The sequence below is a fragment of the Triticum aestivum genome, chromosome 6D (genome assembly GCF_018294505.1).
Source record: "Triticum aestivum cultivar Chinese Spring chromosome 6D, IWGSC CS RefSeq v2.1, whole genome shotgun sequence".
In the NCBI taxonomy this organism is placed as follows: domain Eukaryota; kingdom Viridiplantae; phylum Streptophyta; class Magnoliopsida; order Poales; family Poaceae; genus Triticum; species Triticum aestivum.
The window spans coordinates 399,395,526-399,415,335 of record NC_057811.1 but is presented as its reverse complement, the minus strand read 5'-3'; the positions used below and the strand labels follow the sequence as shown (position 1 = coordinate 399,415,335).

General features: G+C 49.3%; 1 protein-coding gene across 1 annotated transcript; it reads left to right on the top strand.

Moving 5' to 3' along the window:
- The first annotated feature begins 15,727 nt into the window (after positions 1–15,727).
- LOC123141730 (nuclear transcription factor Y subunit B-1) lies at positions 15,728–16,571 on the top strand. The gene is made up of 2 exons (XM_044560808.1): positions 15,728–15,802; positions 15,892–16,571. The coding sequence occupies exons 1-2, from the start codon at positions 15,778–15,780 to the stop codon at positions 16,356–16,358; spliced, it is 492 nt and encodes a 163-aa protein (XP_044416743.1). The 5' UTR covers positions 15,728–15,777; the 3' UTR covers positions 16,359–16,571.
- Positions 16,572–19,810: the final 3,239 nt, after the last annotated feature.

The following is a 19,810-nucleotide window of genomic DNA, read 5'->3' as shown; positions in this document are numbered from 1 at the left end:
GCCGTGTTACCGTTCTTTCCCCTTTCGTGCTACCACATGTCTCATTGCCAGGATGCGGTTTAGTAAGTTGGTAACCTCTTTCCGTGTACACACCAAACAGAGAGGCCGGGATGATGGTACCTTGGCCCAGGATTAAAGCCAGTCATCCGGTCAGGGGGCATGGGTGTTTCCGGTTGGGACCGAGAGGGGGGCACCCCCTTAAAGCGCGCGTATAGAAATTTGATCCCATGCTACGCGAGGTTGTAGCCTCCCCGTCTCAAGGTTTTTCTTGAACGTCGCCGAGGGTGATCCCTGGCTTCGGATGGTTGGATTGGGTGTGTACTGGTTAGACGTGTTTCTTCCAAAACACCGTAGACGGAACTAGTCCCCGTGACTACTGAAATCCGTTGGCTGTGGTTTAGTACAAACTCTGCAGAGTCAATTCTTTCCAGATCATCGTATCCATGATCAAGTAATGAGAACATTATATCCATATCTATCCGTGTGAAAAACTTGTCCCCGGTGAACAAGCTCAAGTGGTAAAAATTCAGATTTATTGTTATTCCTGTGGATGGACTAACTTTATTTTGTGTCTCATGCTTGTGATAATTTATGTCCCCAAACTGTTGTATTAATGAGATGTAATATAAGCCCTTTATGTGATGTCGCTCAGACGTCCGACTGCGGCATGCACTGTCTTTACTTTCTGTTATAAGCCCTTTATGTGGTGTCGCCCCGACGCCCGACTGTGGCATTATTATTCAGCATTTACCTCTCGAGGAGTCTTTCAGACACTCGTTTGGCACCTGTATTATTATTCCGCATTTTCCGCTCGAGGAGTCTTTCAGACACTCGTTTGGCACCCGCATTGATATTCCGCATTTGCCGCTCAAGGAGTCTTTCAGACACTCGTTTGGCACCAGTATTACTATGCTGCAGTTTCCGCTCGAGGCGTCATTCAGACCCTCGCTTGGCACCCAGTATTTATTATCTCTATGTCTGATCGCACTGGTTAACTTATTCATATGTTTCATGTTTACTTTTGTTATACCTTATGTCCGAACTGTCTTGCGAGTACTTTCATAGTACTCACCTGGCTTGTTGATTTGGCCAGAAGTTGACGAAGGCGATCTCTTGGATGAAGAGTTTGATAGCGCGTCCGACGCCTAGAGGAGTCCCAGTCAGTCCTGCGCGATCCCGGATATTGGTCACTTGTATTGTATACGCTTCCGCCACCCGCAATAAGTCTTCTCGAGCCTCACTCCGACGCTCGATGAGCTGTAGTCTTTTGGAACCATACCACTCGCTTCGCGATGATATTTCCACCACCGTGATTATCGTGAGTTAGTAGTATGCCACCCTATCCGCCGTCCTGTTTTAGCGGCGTGCATGTAATAAATTGTTGGGCAGTCTCTGCTCAACCTTGTATTATATTTAGTACTCCTGGTATTTTTCTTCTGTGACCAAGATATTGTCTACCAGTGGGAAGGAATTCTTCCTCGCTGGTCCGTAAAAGGGATTGGTCTCTCAATAATTATTTTATTGAAAAACCGGTCGTGACAAGCTTGGTATCAGAGCCAGGCTGACTGTAGGAAGCCACTAGGTGCGATCGCTAATCGGTTTTTAGCGCTTTTTGTGCCTTTTCAGCATTTTGCAATTGTAGCTATTTTCTGTTGGTCATCATAAATTTATGACATGACTACTCAGAATTTTTGCCTACTTTTGTAGATGGCTGGCAGCAGCTGTGAGAATCGAGTGTTCACCAACGTGCCCGAGGGGTTTGTCAAGCTCCTCGTCTCCATCACCAAGCTCGCGATCGGGCCAGCAGCTCGCCCGAAGTTCACGCTCTATCAGCACAAGCTCAGTGACGACGTGTCTATGCACCAAGCCGTGGTGCAGTTCAGGGGAGGACGTTCTGCTGCACGCCACTTCCGTTTTACGGGAAGGGCCATGCCTACGGAGAGGCATGCCATGCAGATGGCTGCCCGCGAGGCGATAGCTCGACTTCGGGACATCCTTCCTACGATGAAGACTCGTCGCTACCGCTACCTCCCATGCCATGTGCCTTACACCAGCCACTATGCGTTCGCCTGCCATCGGGGAGAACGAGATGAAGCCATCGAGATGGTTGTGGAGTATCTCAAGGCTCTGGAGGAGTCTTTCGACAACCTCGTAGATGATCTTGTGGCTGCCCGCATGGACTTAGTCCGGGGCGGTCCTGCCAGCAGGAAGGAGCTCCTCCACACGGCGCCGCCTCTGACATTCGTCTCGTCTTCAGCCTCGTATGCACCGGCCGTTTTGGCCACTGCTCGCCGTCTGCCTACCACTGAGGAGTTCGACCGAGTCATCGCTCCTACTCCAGTCAGAGCCGCACCGCCTGCCGCACGCGCTCTACCACCAGTCGCCCCCGCACCATCACCGCAGCGCAGCGTCCCGCGCCAGGAGCCAGCTAGAGAGGAGGAGGTTGATTCTCCTGGACCGCTGAGCCTTGCCATCGGCAAGGGGAGGGATATCTTCACCATCTCCGACTGAGAGCACCGAGTAGCCGCGTGTTATGCCTGCTTGTATGATGTGTTGTTTTATCTGTGCGCTAGTTTGTATTGGTGTGTTTGCTGCCTTCTGGAGTAGTACGCTAGTTTTAATAACATGTCAGGATTGTGTACGCACATCCTGAGTGCTGTATCTTGTGTTTGCTTTGCGCATGTAAGATTTATGTTAAGCACTTCTTCTCTACAAGAAATCATTTGTGTTTCTTTGAAAACCTTGAAGCCTTTTTATTTTTGCCTTTGCGAGATTTTTGTGCTACACAGTTTTCTCATGCGTTTTGCAAATAATACCCCAGACTGGAAAAATGTCTCGCCCATGGACTCGCTCCATGCCCAATCAGCCAGAAGAGGTTTACGGGACACAGACCAGCAACAATTTCACTCAGGGTCAGTCCAGCCAACAAGACAGCGAAGCGGCACTGTCACAAGTATGCCGTCTCTTCGAGCAAAGCTAGCAACAACACCAAGAAATGATGAACCATGTCATCAACATGGGAAACCACCGTGAACCCTATCAACCCCATTCCAAGTTATCTGAATTACAGAAGACTCGCCCCTCAACTTTTGCTCACACCGACAGACCGCTGGAAGCCGATGATTGGCTTCGTGAGATTGAAAGGAAACTGATTATTGCTCAGTGTTCAGATCATGAGAAGGTGCTTTATGCACCACACTATCTTACTGGAGCAGCCGCAGCATGGTGGGAAAACTTCCTACACATGCATCCCAGGGAACACAACATCACCTGGGAAGAGTTCAAGGAAGGCTTCCGTGGGGCACACATCCCCAGGAGCATCCTAAAGATCAAGAAGAGAGAGTTTGATGACCTGAAGCAAAGAGGCATGTCAGTGACCGAGTACAATGGTCAATTCACCCAGCTGTCTCGTTATGCCTACGACGAGCACATGACAGAAAGCAAGAAGATGGAAAAATTCTTGGACGGCCTGGCACCAGCGTTAAGATGCCAACTGATCGTGCACACCTTTCCGGATTTTAAGACGCTGGTGGACAAGGCCATCACCTTGGAGAATGAGCGCCATAGTCTGGAAGATATCCGCAAGCGGAAGAGGGACAAGACGACTCTTGCCCGCAGCAACCGAGGCAAGACTGAGGTCCCAAGGACAGACACAAGGAGATCCACGACTACTGAGTCAAGACCCGTCGGACAGTTTCATGCCAGGGACAAGGAGTTCACATACCGTCCAGGGGTCACCTGCTATGCTTGTGGTCAACAAGGGCATTATGCTAAACAGTGCCTGAAGCCACGAGACTCAGCACCCAAGCCGAACAATGGTGGGAGCAATCCAGCCCCCAAGCGCAACAACTTCAACCCCAGCAACAACCACAGGAAGGGTCACCTGAACCATGTGACCAGGGAAGAAGCGCAGAATGCCCCAGACATCGTGCTCGGTACATTCCCTGTCAACACAGTACCTGCCACGGTTTTGTTTGATTCTGGAGCTTCCCATTCGTTCGTTTCGAAGAGTTTTGTTTCGCAACACGGTTTTCCGATACTTCCCTTGGAAAAGTCTATGATCATCAAGTCCCCCGGAAATAAGCAAATCGCTCAGGGTTACTGCCAAGGAGTGGTCATTGAGTTCGAAGGACTACAATTCCACGCGAACCTCATCGTGTTGGAAAGTAAAGGACTGGATGTCATTTTAGGAATGGACTGGTTGACCACCAACAAAGGATTCATCGGCTGTTTCAATCGGACAGTGATTCTCACTCACCATCACGGCAAGACTATAAGAGTTTCCGCCCAAGAGAGGCCACGATCGCGGTAGCCAAAACTGAACAAAATGGACATTGCAGAATTGAGAAAAGTCCCAGTGGTATGCGAGTTTCCTGATGTGTTTCCTGAAGAACTACCAGGCATGCCACCAGACCGAGAGATCGAATTCAGCATTGAACTAGCACCTGGCACCGCCCCCATCTATAAGAAGCCTTATAGAATGGCACCCTCAGAATTGGTGGAGTTGAAGAAGCAGATAAAGGAATTGTTGGACAAAGGATTTATTCGAGCCAGCTCCTCACCCTGGGGTTCGCCTGTGTTGTTCGCTAAGAAGAAAGATGGGACACTAAGGCTGTGCATAGACTATCGAGCCCTCAATATGGTCACCATCGAAAACAAATATCCGATGCCACGAATAAATGATTTGTTTGACCAGCTCGCACAGGCCAAGGTATTCTCAAAAATTGATTTGAGATCGGGATATCACCAATTGAAGGTACGGACGGAAGATATTCCCAAGACAGCTTTCACTTCCAGATATGGGTTATACGAGTTTACAGTGATGCCTTTTGGACTAACGAACGCCCCCGCATATTTCGTCCACCTCCTGAACAAAGTATTCATGAAATTCATGGACAAATTTGTGGTGGTATTTATCGATGACATTCTGGTTTACTCGAGGACACCAGAAGAGCATGTTGAACACCTCAGAATTGTTTTGGGAGAATTGAGGAAACATCAGTTGTACGCCAAATTTAGCAAGTGTGAATTTTGGCTAAGACAAGTTGGTTTCTTAGGCCATATACTGAACCAAGAAGGCGTGGCCGTAGACCCGGAAAAAGTCAAAGCCATACTGGACTGGAAGCCACCCGCCAATGTTACAGATGTGCGGAGTTTCCTAGGAATGGTCGGATATTACAGGAGATTTATTGAAGGATTCTCCACTGTGGAAAAACCTATAACACAGTTGCTCAAGAAGGACAAGAAATTTGTATGGACGGAAGCATGCGAGCAGAGCTTCCAAGAACTAAAGAAGAAGCTGACGACCGCACCGGTATTAACTGTGCCAGACATACACAAGAGCTTTGAAGTGTATTGTGACGCGTCCCGAAAAGGTCTCGGATGTGTACTAATGCAGGATGGCAAAGTTGTCGCATATGCCTCCAGGCAGCTGCGAAAACATGAGGAAAATTACCCAACACATGACCTGGAGCTAGCAGCACTTATACATGCACTCAAGGAGTGGAGGCACTTTCTGTTGGGAAATCGCTGTGAAATATATACGGACCATAAGAGCCTCAAATATATTTTCACACAGCCAGAGCTGAATTTACGCCAACGACGCTGGTTGGAACTAGTCAAGGACTATGACGTCGGTATTCACTACCACCCAGGGAAAGCAAATGTAGTGGCCGATGCCCTTAGTCGAAACCCCAGCCCGGACAGTGACGGTCAGCAAAATTTGAGACCTGAGTTTCAGCGAGAGTTCACCAGACTCAACATGATGTTAGTCTCTGAGGGAACCGTATCGAACCTGGAGATACAACCCACCCTGGTGGAACAAATTAAGAAGGCTCAACAGGGACATCCCAGCATCGAAGGCATAAAGAAGAAAATGAATCTTAGTAAGACTTCAGAATTCGTCACAGACAGTGAAGGGACATTATGGTACCGAGACAGACTTTGCGTACCTGACATTGAGGAACTCAAGCAACAGATCTTGACGGAAAGCCACACCGCTCCTTACTCGATCCATCCTGGAGGAACCAAAATGTACAAGGACATTCAGGAAAGATTTTGGTGGCACGGTATGAAGAGAGATATAGCCACATTCATTGCTTGTTGCGATTCATGTTAACGCATCAAGGCCGAGCATCAAAAGCCAGCAGGGCTACTCCAGCCTAACAGGATACCAGAGTGGAAATGGGATGAAATAGGAATGGACTTCATTGTCGGATTACCCCGATCACAACGTGGGGATGATGCTATATGGGTCATCACAGACCGACTAACCAAGGTTGCGCATTTCATTCCCGTGAAGACTACCTACTCCACACAGAGACTGGCAAAACTTTATCTCTCCCGTATAGTTTGCTTGCACGGAGTCCCAAAGACTATAATATCAGACCGAGGCACCCAATTCGTCTCCAAATTTTGGGATCACCTACAACAAGCTCTGGGCACGCAGCTAGCTTTCAGTACAGCATACCACCCTCAGACTGACGGACAAACAGAAAGTGTGAACCAAATCCTAGAGGATATGCTAAGAGCCTGTGTGCTCACCTATGGATCCAGTTGGGAAGAAAGTTTGCCGTATGCCGAATTTTCTTACAACAACAGTTACCAAGCCAGCTTGCAAATGGCACCTTTTGAAGCGTTGTACGGACGGAGGTGTCGTACCCCACTGAATTGGTCAGAGACAGGTGACAGCCGTATCTTCGGCCCAGATATGCTTAAGGAGGCCGAGGAGAAAGTGAAACAAATCAGGGACAGACTCAAGACAGCACAGAGCCGACAAAAGAGCTACTATGATCAGAAGCATCGAGAGGTCAGCTTTGAACCCGGTGATTCCGTATACCTCCGAGTATCTCCTATGAGGGGTCTGCAACGGTTCAAAATTAAGGGGAAGCTAGCCCCAAGATTTATTGGACCATTTTGTGTAAAGGCACGAAGAGGCACGGTAGCCTACCAGCTAGACCTACCCAAGGAGCTGTCAGACGTCCATGACGTGTTCCACGTCTCACAGTTAAGAAAATGTGTGAGCAACCCAGAAAAACATGTACCTCATGAGGACATTGATATGCAGCCAGATCTCACCTACAGAGAAAGGCCAGTAAAGATTTTAGAAGAGTCTGAACGGAGGACCCGTCAGAAAACGACAAAGTTTTTCAGGGTTCAGTGGAGCAACCACACTGAGGATGAAGCTACATGGGAAAGGGAGGATTTCCTTCGAGCAGAGTATCCATATCTGTTTGAGGATCAGCAGAAATCTCGAGGACGAGATTTTTCCTAAGGGGGTAGGTGTTGTGACACCCAAGTTTTTATTTGGATTTTTTCAAAAGATTTTATTTGACTTGAGGGGAGTGATTTAAATTTTTTCTTCAAGAGAACTCTCCCTCTCATATATTTTTCTTCATGGCAAAAGTTTTGTTTGGATTCACCCAAGATCTGCCTTTGGTCTTGGAGGTTTTTGCTTTTCACCTGGACTCAAGACAAAATGGTTTACATTTGGGAAAATAACTTTTGTAAATCTTTTTGAATTTTGCACTATGGCTTTTGGAAAGTCCTTTGCCACTTTCAACAATTCCTCCTTGCCATGGCCCTAGTGCAAATGTTCTCTCCTAACCCTTCCCTCACCTTTGGATCATGTTTTACACCAAATCCAGCAAGTTGAACCTCCCCATGTATTTATTTCCATTCAAATTCTATTCAAATAATTTTCTGTCCTCTATTCTGCCACTTGGAGATTTACAAAGGAACTCCTTTTTCTGTTTTGATTTTTGCCACCAAACCAACTCTCCCTCCTAGTCCTTTGAAACCCCAACCTAGAACTATGAAGATCCACTGGTCTTCAGTTCAAAATTTTCAAACTACACTTGCTGCAAGTTTGGACCAGATTTGTCAAATTTGGTGAAATTCATTCAAAACCTTCTCCAAAAATTCCAAGTAAAATCAGGCAGCCCCTGGGTACTTTGAGTGGTCATCTCACCAAGTTACAGCTCCAGAAAAATTTATCTCATGGCCAAAACCTCCTGTCGAACACCTGCAGTGCATGGTCATTGTCAATTCAGTAAGTTCAGAGATTCAGTCAAGTGGCTGCTGTCGTTTTCTTCAGAAGCGGACGTCGATCTCGCCAGTGCCACCGCGTCGCCTTGCTCCTCGTCCCCGCCCTCTTGTTCCTGCACCGCACGAGCGCCTGGCGCCTTGCGGGCGTCGGCGACGAGCAGCAGAAGGTGCGCCGCCCCGTGACCGACGCCGGCGGCGGCTTTGCGGACGCCAGCGGGAGACACGGCGCCGACGACGCCACCCAGCGCCGCCCAAACCACCGGAGCTCGCCGCGTGGCCTTCCACTCCCCCGACACGCGCTGCCGCTCTCGTCGTGAACCGCAGGGCGCGGAGCGCGCTCTCTGCCGCCGTTGAGCCCGTGCGGTCACCTCACCGTGGACCGACGCCATTACGCCAAGACCGACCCCGTTTAGCTGCAAAACGAGTCCAGTAACCTCCACTGATGCTGCCCGGCCGCTCAAACCCCCTGCCAATCCACTGCTCCGCCGTAATCGCTCGCCGGAGATTCTCCGTTCACGGCCACCCCGTCGATCTGCCTATAAATAGAGGCCCCGAGCTTCAACTCGAGCACCCACCAGCCCTGCACTCCCCCTAGAGCACGCCTAGCCACTGGAAGAGCCCCGAGGAGGTCTCCTTCCTCGACTCCGGCCGCCGCGACCCGCCACGGGATCCAGCCCGATTCGCCCCCGTGTGCGCTCCTCCGCCTCCATTCTCTTGCCAGTAGCTTCACCATGCACCCCTCTTTCTGACCCGCACTTCAATTTGAAGCTTGCAGCCCTCCACCGGAGTTCCCCATCCTCACCCGAGCCGCCGTCCGCCGGAGAAAGTGTCGCCGTCGACGTAGTGCTCCCCGTTGGACGAGTCCACCACCCACCGACGCGGAAGAAGACGCTGAAGCTCTTGGTACCCTCCGTTCCTCCTAACTCGCCGTGGTTCGACGCCGGCGTCCACCGCAGTCTTCGGGCGCCGGCGAGCTTTTCAAACCTGACATGTGGACCCCGCGTGTCAGCCTCTGTTTTATTCCACCTCGAACCGTTTTCTGTTGGCGCCTTCGGGCAAATACGTTTCCTCCTTTGCGCTTGCGCATTCCCAGCCGAAGCGTTTTCTGTTTTCTCAGTTAAAACCCTGGAACTTTTCTGTTTCATTACAGATAAGTCCCTGGACAGAAACCTTTATAACTTTTTAATAAAAAGGAATTTTTGAGTGATTCTTTTTCTGACAATCTCCAAATTTTGTCTAGTTTTTTATGGGATTTATTTGAAAAATATTTGGAAAAGTTTCTGTGTATGTGTTGGTTTTCACGTTAGTACCCGTTTCGTGATTGCCGTAGGTTCCGGGAGAGGTGAAGGGGCCGCGAACTTCGCCGAGCTAGACTCCGACTTCTCCGAACCAGGCAAGCATGTTTTGAACATTTGATATGACAGATGTTTTACATGTTCACGTGAGAGTTTGTGCGTGGCATATGAGTGTCGGTAAATACCTCGTTGCTTGTAAGGCAACGACCCGGTTGTCCCAAAGTTGCGATGACCTCTGATGAGAGGTGGCCTAATCATGTGGTGACATGAAGGGCAGCAAGGTGGTACTGTTGTAGCATGCCAGCCTTGCGTCATCCAACTTTCTTCGACGTTAACGTGGTTGGAGCTACGTTATCGTTCTTTTCCCGCATGTTCCAAAGTCGCGATGACCTCTGATGAGAGGTGGCCTAATCATGTGGTGACATGAAGGGCAACAAGGTGGTACTGTTGTAGCATACCAGCCTTGTGTCATCCGACTGTTCCGACGTTAACATGGTTGGGGCCGTGTTACCGTTCTTTCCCCTTTCGTGCTACCACATGTCTCATTGCCAGGATGCGGTTTAGTAAGTTGGTAACCTCTTTCCGTGTACACACCAAACAGAGAGGCCGGGATGATGGTACCTTGGCCCAGGATTAAAGCCAGTCATCCGGTCAGGGGGCATGGGTGTTTCCGGTTGGGACCGAGAGGGGGGCACCCCCTTAAAGCGCGCGTATAGAAATTTGATCCCATGCTACGCGAGGTTGTAGCCTCCCCGTCTCAAGGTTTTTCTTGAACGTCGCCGAGGGTGATCCCTGGCTTCGGATGGTTGGATTGGGTGTGTACTGGTTAGACGTGTTTCTTCCAAAACACCGTAGACGGAACTAGTCCCCGTGACTACTGAAATCCGTTGGCTGTGGTTTAGTACAAACTCTGCAGAGTCAATTCTTTCCAGATCATCGTATCCATGATCAAGTAATGAGAACATTATATCCATATCTATGCGTGTGAAAAACTTGTCCCCGGTGAACAAGCTCAAGTGGTAAAAATTCAGATTTATTGTTATTCCTGTGGATGGACTAACTTTATTTTGTGTCTCATGCTTGTGATAATTTATGTCCCCAAACTGTTGTATTAATGAGATGTAATATAAGCCCTTTATGTGATGTCGCTCAGACGTCCGACTGCGGCATGCACTGTCTTTACTTTCTGTTATAAGCCCTTTATGTGGTGTCGCCCCGACGCCCGACTGTGGCATTATTATTCAGCATTTACCTCTCGAGGAGTCTTTCAGACACTCGTTTGGCACCTGTATTATTATTCCGCATTTTCCGCTCGAGGAGTCTTTCAGACACTCGTTTGGCACCCGCATTAATATTCCGCATTTGCCGCTCGAGGAGTCTTTCAGACACTCGTTTGGCACCCGTATTACTATGCTGCAGTTTCCGCTCGAGGCGTCATTCAGACCCTCGCTTGGCACCCAGTATTTATTATCTCTATGTCTGATCGCACTGGTTAACTTATTCATATGTTTCATGTTTACTTTTGTTATACCTTATGTCCGAACTGTCTTGCGAGTACTTTCATAGTACTCACCTGGCTTGTTGATTTGGCCAGAAGTTGACGAAGGCGATCTCTTGGATGAAGAGTTTGATAGCGCGTCCGACGCCTAGAGGAGTCCCAGTCAGTCCTGCGCGATCCCGGATATTGGTCACTTGTATTGTATACGCTTCCGCCACCCGCAATAAGTCTTCTCGAGCCTCACTCCGACGCTCGATGAGCTGTAGTCTTTTGGAACCATATCACTCGCTTCGCGATGATATTTCCACCACCGTGATTATCGTGAGTTCGTAGTATGCCACCCTATCCGCCGTCCTGTTTTAGCGGCGTGCATGTAATAAATTGTTGGGCAGTCTCTGCTCAACCTTGTATTATATTTAGTACTCCTGGTATTTTTCTTCTGTGACCAAGATATTGTCTACCAGTGGGAAGGAATTCTTCCTCGCTGGTCTGTAAAAGGGATTGGTCTCTCAATAATTATTTTATTGAAAAACCGGTCGTGACAGGTTCGGGGGCTACTGAGGGAGTCCTGGACTAAGGGCTCCTCGGGCGTCCGGCCAGCTATCTGTTGGGCCGGATTGATGGGCTATGAAGACATGAAGACCGAAGACTATACCCATGTCCGTATTGGACTCTACTTGGCGTGGAGGCAAGCTAGGCGACCGATTATGAAGATTTCCTCCTATGTAACCGACTCCATGTAACCCTAGATCTCTCCGGTGTCTATATAAACCGGAGGGCATAGTCCGGATAGGACAGATTCATGACCATATACTCATAGGCTAGACTTCTAGGGTTTAGCCATTACGATCTCGTGGTAGATCAACTCTTGTAAACACTCATATTCATCAAGATCAATCAAGCATGAAGTAGGGTATTACCTCCATAGAGAGGGCCCGAACCTGGGTAAACATTGTGTCCCCCCCTCCTGTTACCATCGATCCTAGACGCACAGTTCGGGACCCCCTACCCGAGATCCGCTGGTTTTGACACAGACACCCAGTGCCTGTGAAGAAGGCCCGCCTGTGAAGAATCGCCGCCCGTGACACTCTCACGTAATAATGAGTGGGGTTGTACATGCCCGGGAGTCTCAGGAGTGCCGCCCTCGGGCCTCGGGGGCTCCCTCCCACGCCTAGTGGTAGCACATAGCTCCGCGTTGGTGAGAAGACTTGAAGACTAGACTAGGTGCCGGACGCAGCTTTTCATTTGCTTTCCGTAGTTGGCTCGCCTTCTTTTAATCGAAGTTTGCTTCTGCTGTTCCTTGCTGATTTGGTTCCGTCGCCGTTTGCCGCTATTTCCGACTCTAGTTCACCTGTGTTCTCTTTCTCGCATACCTCGCGAGGGGGCTAGGCAGGTGCCCTCGCGAGCGTTTCTCCTTCTGTGTTTTTCCTTCTCTCTGCCTTCCGTCTGCTTTCTCGCGAGGTACCCTCGTTCGAGCCCACAAGCTGGCGCATCTCTCCTAATCCGTGCCCCTCGGGTACCGTGATATGAAGCGCTGGGTCAAGGCTCGGGTGAACGGTAAGTCTCCTAGTGAGCTTCCTAACGAATTTTTTGCAGTTCCTGAGCGACCACTAAGTCAAGACGGGCACAAGGAAACAAGTGCCTCGTGAAGAGGAAGCTGCCCCGAACGCGCCAAGCTAAGTTATCTCTGCACGAAATAACTACACAGCACGAAAACAACAAGCATAGCGTAATGATTGAGGAATCATAGTTCGATACATGCCGCTCCGGGCCCATACTGGTTTCATTTTGATGCAGGAAAGAAAAGAAGAACAAAACAAAAACGGCACTCGCCCCTGCAGCGGTCCACGTGGGCAGGCCCCTGGCGATGTCCCGAGCTTAGCCGGATCCCTCCTCGCGCTTCACTGATGCGCGGTGACGAGACGACCCGCTACCACCTTCGAAGAGAGAGTGGCGGCTGGTCGTAGCCGCCGCTGCTGGAGCTGTCGCCGAGAGAAGAGCCATCGTAGCTGGACGAGGCGCGGCCGGCGGGCTCGCCCTCGTCGCGGCCGCCGCCGAGGCCGAGCACCTCCTCGCCGTCGTTCATCTCGGGGCAGCACCCGGCGCGGCGACCATCTTCCCCAAACACCCTCACGTAGAGGGTCGCGTTGCCGTCGTACTTGAAATGGAGGGTGCACCGCCTGCCTAGGCCGCGCACGCGGGCGTACGTCTGCCAACCGCGGGCCAGAGCTATGTTGCCCGCGGCGAAGACCTCAACCACGACCCAAGAGGCCCTGCTGCAGCAGCCGTCCGCCTGCAGCCAGAGCCCGCCTGGACCAGGGGCTGGCAGCTCATCAACGAAGAAGCGCGGAAGCTGAAGCCAGTTGCCAGCCGGATCCTCCGACCAGACAACGAACTCCGGCAGCACCTCTGCCGGGTGGAAGCGCGGCCGGGGAGGCCGCGCAACCACGACACGTCTCCCTTCATCGACGGGACTCCCGCGACTAGAACGACCCCTGCCACGCGCAGCGGCGCCCCCGTGGGAGTGGGGGGGCACGGCGGGGGTCGCGGTGTGCTTACGGGGACGGCCACGTCCGCGCTTGGGCGCCGGGGAGCCGGGCCCCTCGCGAGGGGCCTTTCCTTTCTCTGCGGCGGAGAACCTCTTCGACGGCGCCATTGGAGTCGGTGGTGGAGCAGAAGAGGAAGATGCAGACGGAGCGGGAAGAAATGGGCGATGGGGGCTCTGCCCCCTCCTCATTTATAGCAGAAGAAGGCCAACCAGCGCCCCTCACGATCACAGGTAATGATGGTTTTCCTTGCATGTCGCAGGGACTTGTCAAGTCGGGCAGTTGCCGGGGCAGCGTGGGGAAGCGGAGACGCCCGCATCCAATCAACCGCCACGCATCGACCGAGGCCGCAGGATTTTGGGGCCCGCGGCGCTCCGCGCTTGACCTTTGACTTCGCCTCGAAGCCAAGCCCGAGCGCGCCTTGGGCCCAGGGGCTACTGTCGGTGTTCTGGGAATGGGGGTCCCCAGACTTTCCTGCATGCAGCCCACGGCGTGGCTGTGCAAGCAGGCCTGTACGGCCCATCTTCATCAACAAGGCATTCAAGACCCTCACGAGGGGCCAAGCCTCGCGAGGGGACGATGCAAGGCCTCCTCAGGAGCGGCCTCGCCAGGCAGGCTCACGAGGGGCGGAGAGATCAAGGCAAGGCAAACCTCACGAGGTCCTTGTGACGTGAGCCATGACGATCGAGACCAGGCGGGCGCCAGCGTGCGCAGCGTCCTTATTTCCTCTTTGGTGCTAAAGAGGCAAGCGCAGGCACGGAGTATCGAGGCATCAAGCTAAGGTTTCCATATCGGTGCAACGAGACCAAGACTAGAAGGACAGCAAGACGGAGGTCACCATGGGGCCCAAGGCGGCATCACCACCAGAGCCTTTTGCAGGCGAAGACTACTTTTGTCAGGATAAGCTGTACTAGTTGTCCTCTTTCAAATTGGCCGTTGTTGGCTCCCTTCCCGCTCAATATTTGGGGAGAGGAACAGGGCCTCTATAAATAGGACTAGCAACCACAGTAGGAGATGACTGATTCAGAGGCATCTCACCTAATCCTTAGCCACACACCGAGCGCAAGAACACCTCGACCTCAGGAGGCTGTTCTTCCCCTCACGAGCCTACATGCCTTCTCTGCGACCAGGAGCCCGAGACGATGCAACATCTTCTCGCGGGCTGCTCCTTCTCCCGCCAAGTTTGGCACGAGGTCCTCTCTTGGTGCCGCTCCACCGCCGCGCTCCCGGGACAAGACAATGAGTTCATCACTTGGCTCAACTCTGCCTTCGCCGCCACTCCGCGCTGTCGACGTGGGCTCGCCTCCATCACCATCCTCACGGCTTGGTGGCTCTGGAAGCACCGGAACGGCTGCATCTTCAACGGCGACTGCCCTTCAGTCACCCGAGCCGTCAACGACATCCGGGAAGAGGCAAGACTATGGACACGCGCGGGCGCCACAGGTCTAGCACTCATCATGTCAGAGACGTAGCCTAGGGTCTTTGTGGCTGGCGCACCCACTTCCCTAGTGCGCCACGGCTGCCATTGCACGCCTTCCATGTGTACAGGCTCGGCAGCCCCTCCCTCTCATCTCATACTTGTATAATTGCTACCTTCTGCCTATCAATGCAATGCCTTTTGCGTATTTGCGAAAAAAAAGATGGGTTGTTTAGCCTTAGTGCATTGGCTCGCTGAACCACTAATTATGCATCCTCATAGTATATGAATCGATTCATTGCGCATCGATTTCCTAATATGCAAGTTCATGCTCATAGTATAGTAATCTGAAAAAACTGAATATAAATTGAAATTGAGGCGAGGGAGTCAGATAGTGCGGTTCATGTTCAAAACCTGCGTAGGAGGACGCACGAGTCAACTACGAAGTGGACCGACCTCTTAATTTCCAGCCGGCAGCGGACGGAGGACGCCAGCAACGGGACGCGCCGACGCCCAACGCCTACGTACCCACATCGGCGCGTACCCCAACCACCCCCGCCTCGTTGACGTACTACGTCGTCCTCCTCCCTTCAGTTACCACCCAGACAGTAATCGCTTGCTAAAGATAAAAGAGATTTGACTGCGAACGCCTGTGCAGCGCATTGATGTGCTTCCTCGCCGGCGACCCTGCCCGTAGGTGAGAAGCGAACAAAGGAGCACACCGGCGCGGGGGTGCCGAGTTTAAACCCCGCCGGTAACGCCTGCAGGGCTCGCCGGAGCTGCAATGTGGCGGCCTCAACTCGTTCTCCGCGCGCCACGGCGGCAGCATGCACCTTGGCATGGCACGTCCGTCCAGGCTGGCGCAGCCCAGCCCGCGGACGCCTATAAATGCAGGTGCCCAGGCCACAAGCCGCTCCCACCACAACGCACACACACTGAGTAAGTGAGTAAGTAAAGTGAGTAACAGGTTGGACGATGGGAGGGAGCAGCAAGAAACGTGGTATGGAACTGCTCCGGGAGATTACGCCCACGTTTAAAACCAGAGTTACTAGTTGTTCATGGTAGCTTTGTCACTGGTTTGCGTTTCAGGTGGGCAGCGCGGCGAGGGCGACGGGGAGAACCCGGCGGCGGAGGGGGGCAGCGCGCTGCCGATGGCCAACGTCGTGCGCCTGATGAGGCGGGTGCTGCCGTCCAACGTCAAGATCGCCGAGACCGCGAAGCAGCTCACCCACGACTGCGCGGTCGAGTTCGTCGGCTTCGTCGGCGGCGAGGCGTCCGAGCGGGCCAGGTCTGAGCACCGCCGCACCGTCGCGCCGGAGGACTTCACCTGGTCCTGCCAGAGCCTCGGGTTCGACAGCTACGTCCAGCCCATGGAGACCTACCTCCGCGGCTACCGCGAGTACGACATCGCCCGTGGCAGGAGCAGCCGCGGGGCGCGCCCTCCTGCGCCGCCGGCGACGGCATCGTTCCTGCCGCCTGGACAGCCAGTGACGGTCACCGAAGAGGAGCTGGAGTTCCTGCGGTCGGTGGTCCCTCCGCCGCCGGAAGGATATTAGCGGTGCCGGTACGGCTGGCAAACTCGTCGGTCTCAGGCGCAGGCGCAGGCGCATGCGCTGCTATAAATGTACACATAAGGTGTACGCCAGGATGTAGCGTTGTTTTGCTTGAAGAAAATCCGCGATGTATCCATAAGGCAATAATAATATCTTTAGAGCTGTCCCTGCAGTTTGCGAATGTCTTCAAAAGATATAATCGACCACCCACGATATATCCATGGAAATATATGCCTGATAAGAACTAGAAACAGGGTAAAACTAAATAAACACTATATTTAAAAGTTTCTAAAAGTTCTTGAAGTATATTTGGGAGGTGATATTCTACAAACGTGCAAAAAACAAAATCCTTTCATGTAAAAAAAATATTAGCTCTAAAAAATATTGTAGTTTGAACCTCAAATTTCAAAATTTTATAGAACATGACCTTTCTGCCATATCATAGTTTTTTCGAGAGAATTCTTTCAAAAGCACTAAGATGTGGTTTCTATAAAATTTTCATTGCAACTTAGTTTTCATCAAATGCTTTCTTCAAATTATAGGAATATCTACAAACGGCAGGTGAGAGAGGAGAGGATCCTCCCATGGCAACATGTGTCACACGTGATGCAGGGAGCGTTTATTCGTTCATTTATGGTTTTCTATTTTTATTGTTTTCTTTCGTCATTTTCGCTTAGTTGTGAGTAGATTTTTTTTAGCATCTTATAAAATGAAATTATTTTATTTTATTTTTTCGCTTAGTTGTCTTTGATGGAGCACGGCCGTTGATTGAGCAACTATTACAAAGAGTGAGATATGAGGGTGTGGTCTGGTCCTCCGCGGGACTTCTAAAAGGAAATGTAACTTCCTTCTTTAGTAGGGTAGAGAGGTGGGTGAGTGGCGAGGATTAGCATGTAATGTAAACCTTGTAACCAATGGTGGAGGCACTCTTTGCATTTCTTCTTTAATACTGTATATGATATGCACACTCGTGCATATTCGAGAAAAAATGGTTAAATTTTAGGTAAAGTACACATCAATGACAACATGCGTTGTTGCGATTCGCTACCGGTTGCCGTAGGTCAAAACATTCGAAGGCAGGGCAGGAAGGGTGTGACGACATATGATGGATCACATATTTGGATGAACGCATTTTGGTGGAGGTGACGGAACTGAAGCAACGGGTATGCAGGCCAGGTGGTACCCACGTGCCTAAATAAGAATAGGTGGACATATTGTCTCTTACCTTGCATTGGGCAATTTGTCTAATGGTGTCTGTGTTTTTTGTGGATGAGGCCACCTAATCAAGATGTGTTTGATGGTTGGGAGACAGAAAAAGGTGAGTAGTGCAATAGCCAGTCTCTCCATGGTAATAATGTTTAACGCAAAACCTTGAAAGTATTCCAGGACAAGGTAAATATTTTGAACACTGATGTCTTTATGTCTTAGACCGCCTGAATTTTGAGGGTGCAAACCTTATTGACGAAACAAAAGATGTGTCATATATTGTGTTCTTGTGAAGTCTAGTTTGGTAGGTACCGTGGGGCTTTTGCTTTATGACATTAATTCAATATGTCTATGGTGCACACAAAGTTTTCAGGTATAAACATGTCAAGAATAATCCAATCTAATTACCATGAAGAAGCAAGAGAATAGTGGTCTCGGTCTATTCTTGGGAGTCTTGCTTTGGTCGGCCACTCCGACTTACAGCTTGGAAAGGCAGTTGGTCTTGAATTCCTATTTATAACTCTTAGTTTGCAATCTAACCGGTCCTGAAACTTAAATCTGTAACTATTTCTTTTGCTATTTCTCACTTTCTTACAAACTTGATCTCCATTTTGGTTACATTTTAATAGCATTTTGATAACATTTCTAGCTTATTGTTTTTAAGTTATTCAAATACAAATTCAAACACAACAAATGGTCTGAATGAATCAAATAGTCTAAACAGAAAAATGCGCTGGATGACAATTGAAGAAAGAGTTATTCCCCAGTAAGTTGTCACTCATGCTCGATGACGTCTTCCTGTAGTGGCACATGAGCTTGCCGATCTGGGAGCTAGCAATGCATTTCAAGAAACATATAAATGGTATTGCCACTATGTTGAGGAGTGACAAGATCTTTAAAGACATCAAAATCCATGTTCAATGTTTGGCCGCTTCCATGACACCAGCCAAACACTGCTTGCCCAATGCTGAGAAGAGGCGTCTCATCCCTCACTTGCCCAGCATGCTCTTTTGGGTCGGCCCGTGTGCGGGGCGAGACACCGTTGTTTTTCTCATTTTCTTTCTTTCTCTTTTTTTCTCTTTTCTTTTTTTAAATAATTCAGGATTTCAACAATTCCAAATTTCACATAAATTATGATTTTGGAAAAGATGTTCAAGAAATCATCAAATGTTCATGAATTCATCATAATGTTCATGATTTTGGAACATATTTGCAAAATCATAAAATCTACATGTATTCAAAAAATGTTTGTGGTTTTGAAAAAATGTTGCATATTCAAAAAATTGTCATGATTTCGAAAAAAATATTCAGGAAATCAAGAAATACTCCTGACTTTGAAAAAAGTCCGCATATTAGAACATTTTCATGATTATAAACAAAATTTTCATGTATTCAAAAGATGTTCACTAATTTTTAATAAAAGATTTAGAAAATCTAAAAAGGTTAGTTGAATATTAAAAAACATAGTTTCAAAAATATTTCATCGCTTCAATACATGTTCGCTCATTCTAAAATTGTTCATGAGTTCAAAGAGTGTTCGTACAATTCAAAAAAGGATTTCAAAACAAACAAAAAATATTTGTGTATTTTAAAAATTGTTACCAAATTTAACAAATAAATCTTAAATTCAAAAACATGTTCACAAATTTTAAAAAATGATCATAATTTTAAACAATATTTGCAAATTTATAACTACACTTTCAATTTTTAAATAAAAATCATGATTTATAAAAATTATTCACAAATTCAAAACATGTTCATGATTACAAAGAACGTTCATGAATTTGAAAGATATTCATAAAATTTAAAAAACAAAAAAGTACAAAATGAAACTTAAAAACTTTGAAACAAAGAGAAAAAGAAAAAAGAAAATGAAATGAAAAATAAAGAAATAAAAAACTAAAAAAATTGTTTCAGGGAAGGTTCTGGAACCTTCACAGAACCAGGGGAGAGAAACCCGGAATGGGCCGCAAACAGGGACCAGTCGCTTGAGGGACACGACGGGGTACGCGTAGTTACAGCTGATATGAACATGTAGCTTGATGCAGAATACACTCCTACTGAGGAAAAACTTGCATTAGTCCAAATGTACCCGACAAAAGTTCCAGGTGCCGATGGATTTCCCGCATATTTTTTCCAGCGGCATTGGGACCTATGTGGGGAAGAAGTTACAACAGCAGTTTTGGCGACTTTGAATGGGACAGAATCACCTCAGGACATTAACCAAACATTACTTGTGCTTATGCCTA

Excerpts from the sequence above, each read along its gene's own strand:
- LOC123141730 (XM_044560808.1), top strand. The coding sequence starts at position 15,778 with ATGGGAGGGAGCAGCAAGAAACGTG. Across the intron at positions 15,803-15,891 it reads AGGGAGCAGCAAGAAACGTG|GTGGGCAGCGCGGCGAGGGC; the intron begins GTATGGAACTGC and ends TTTGCGTTTCAG.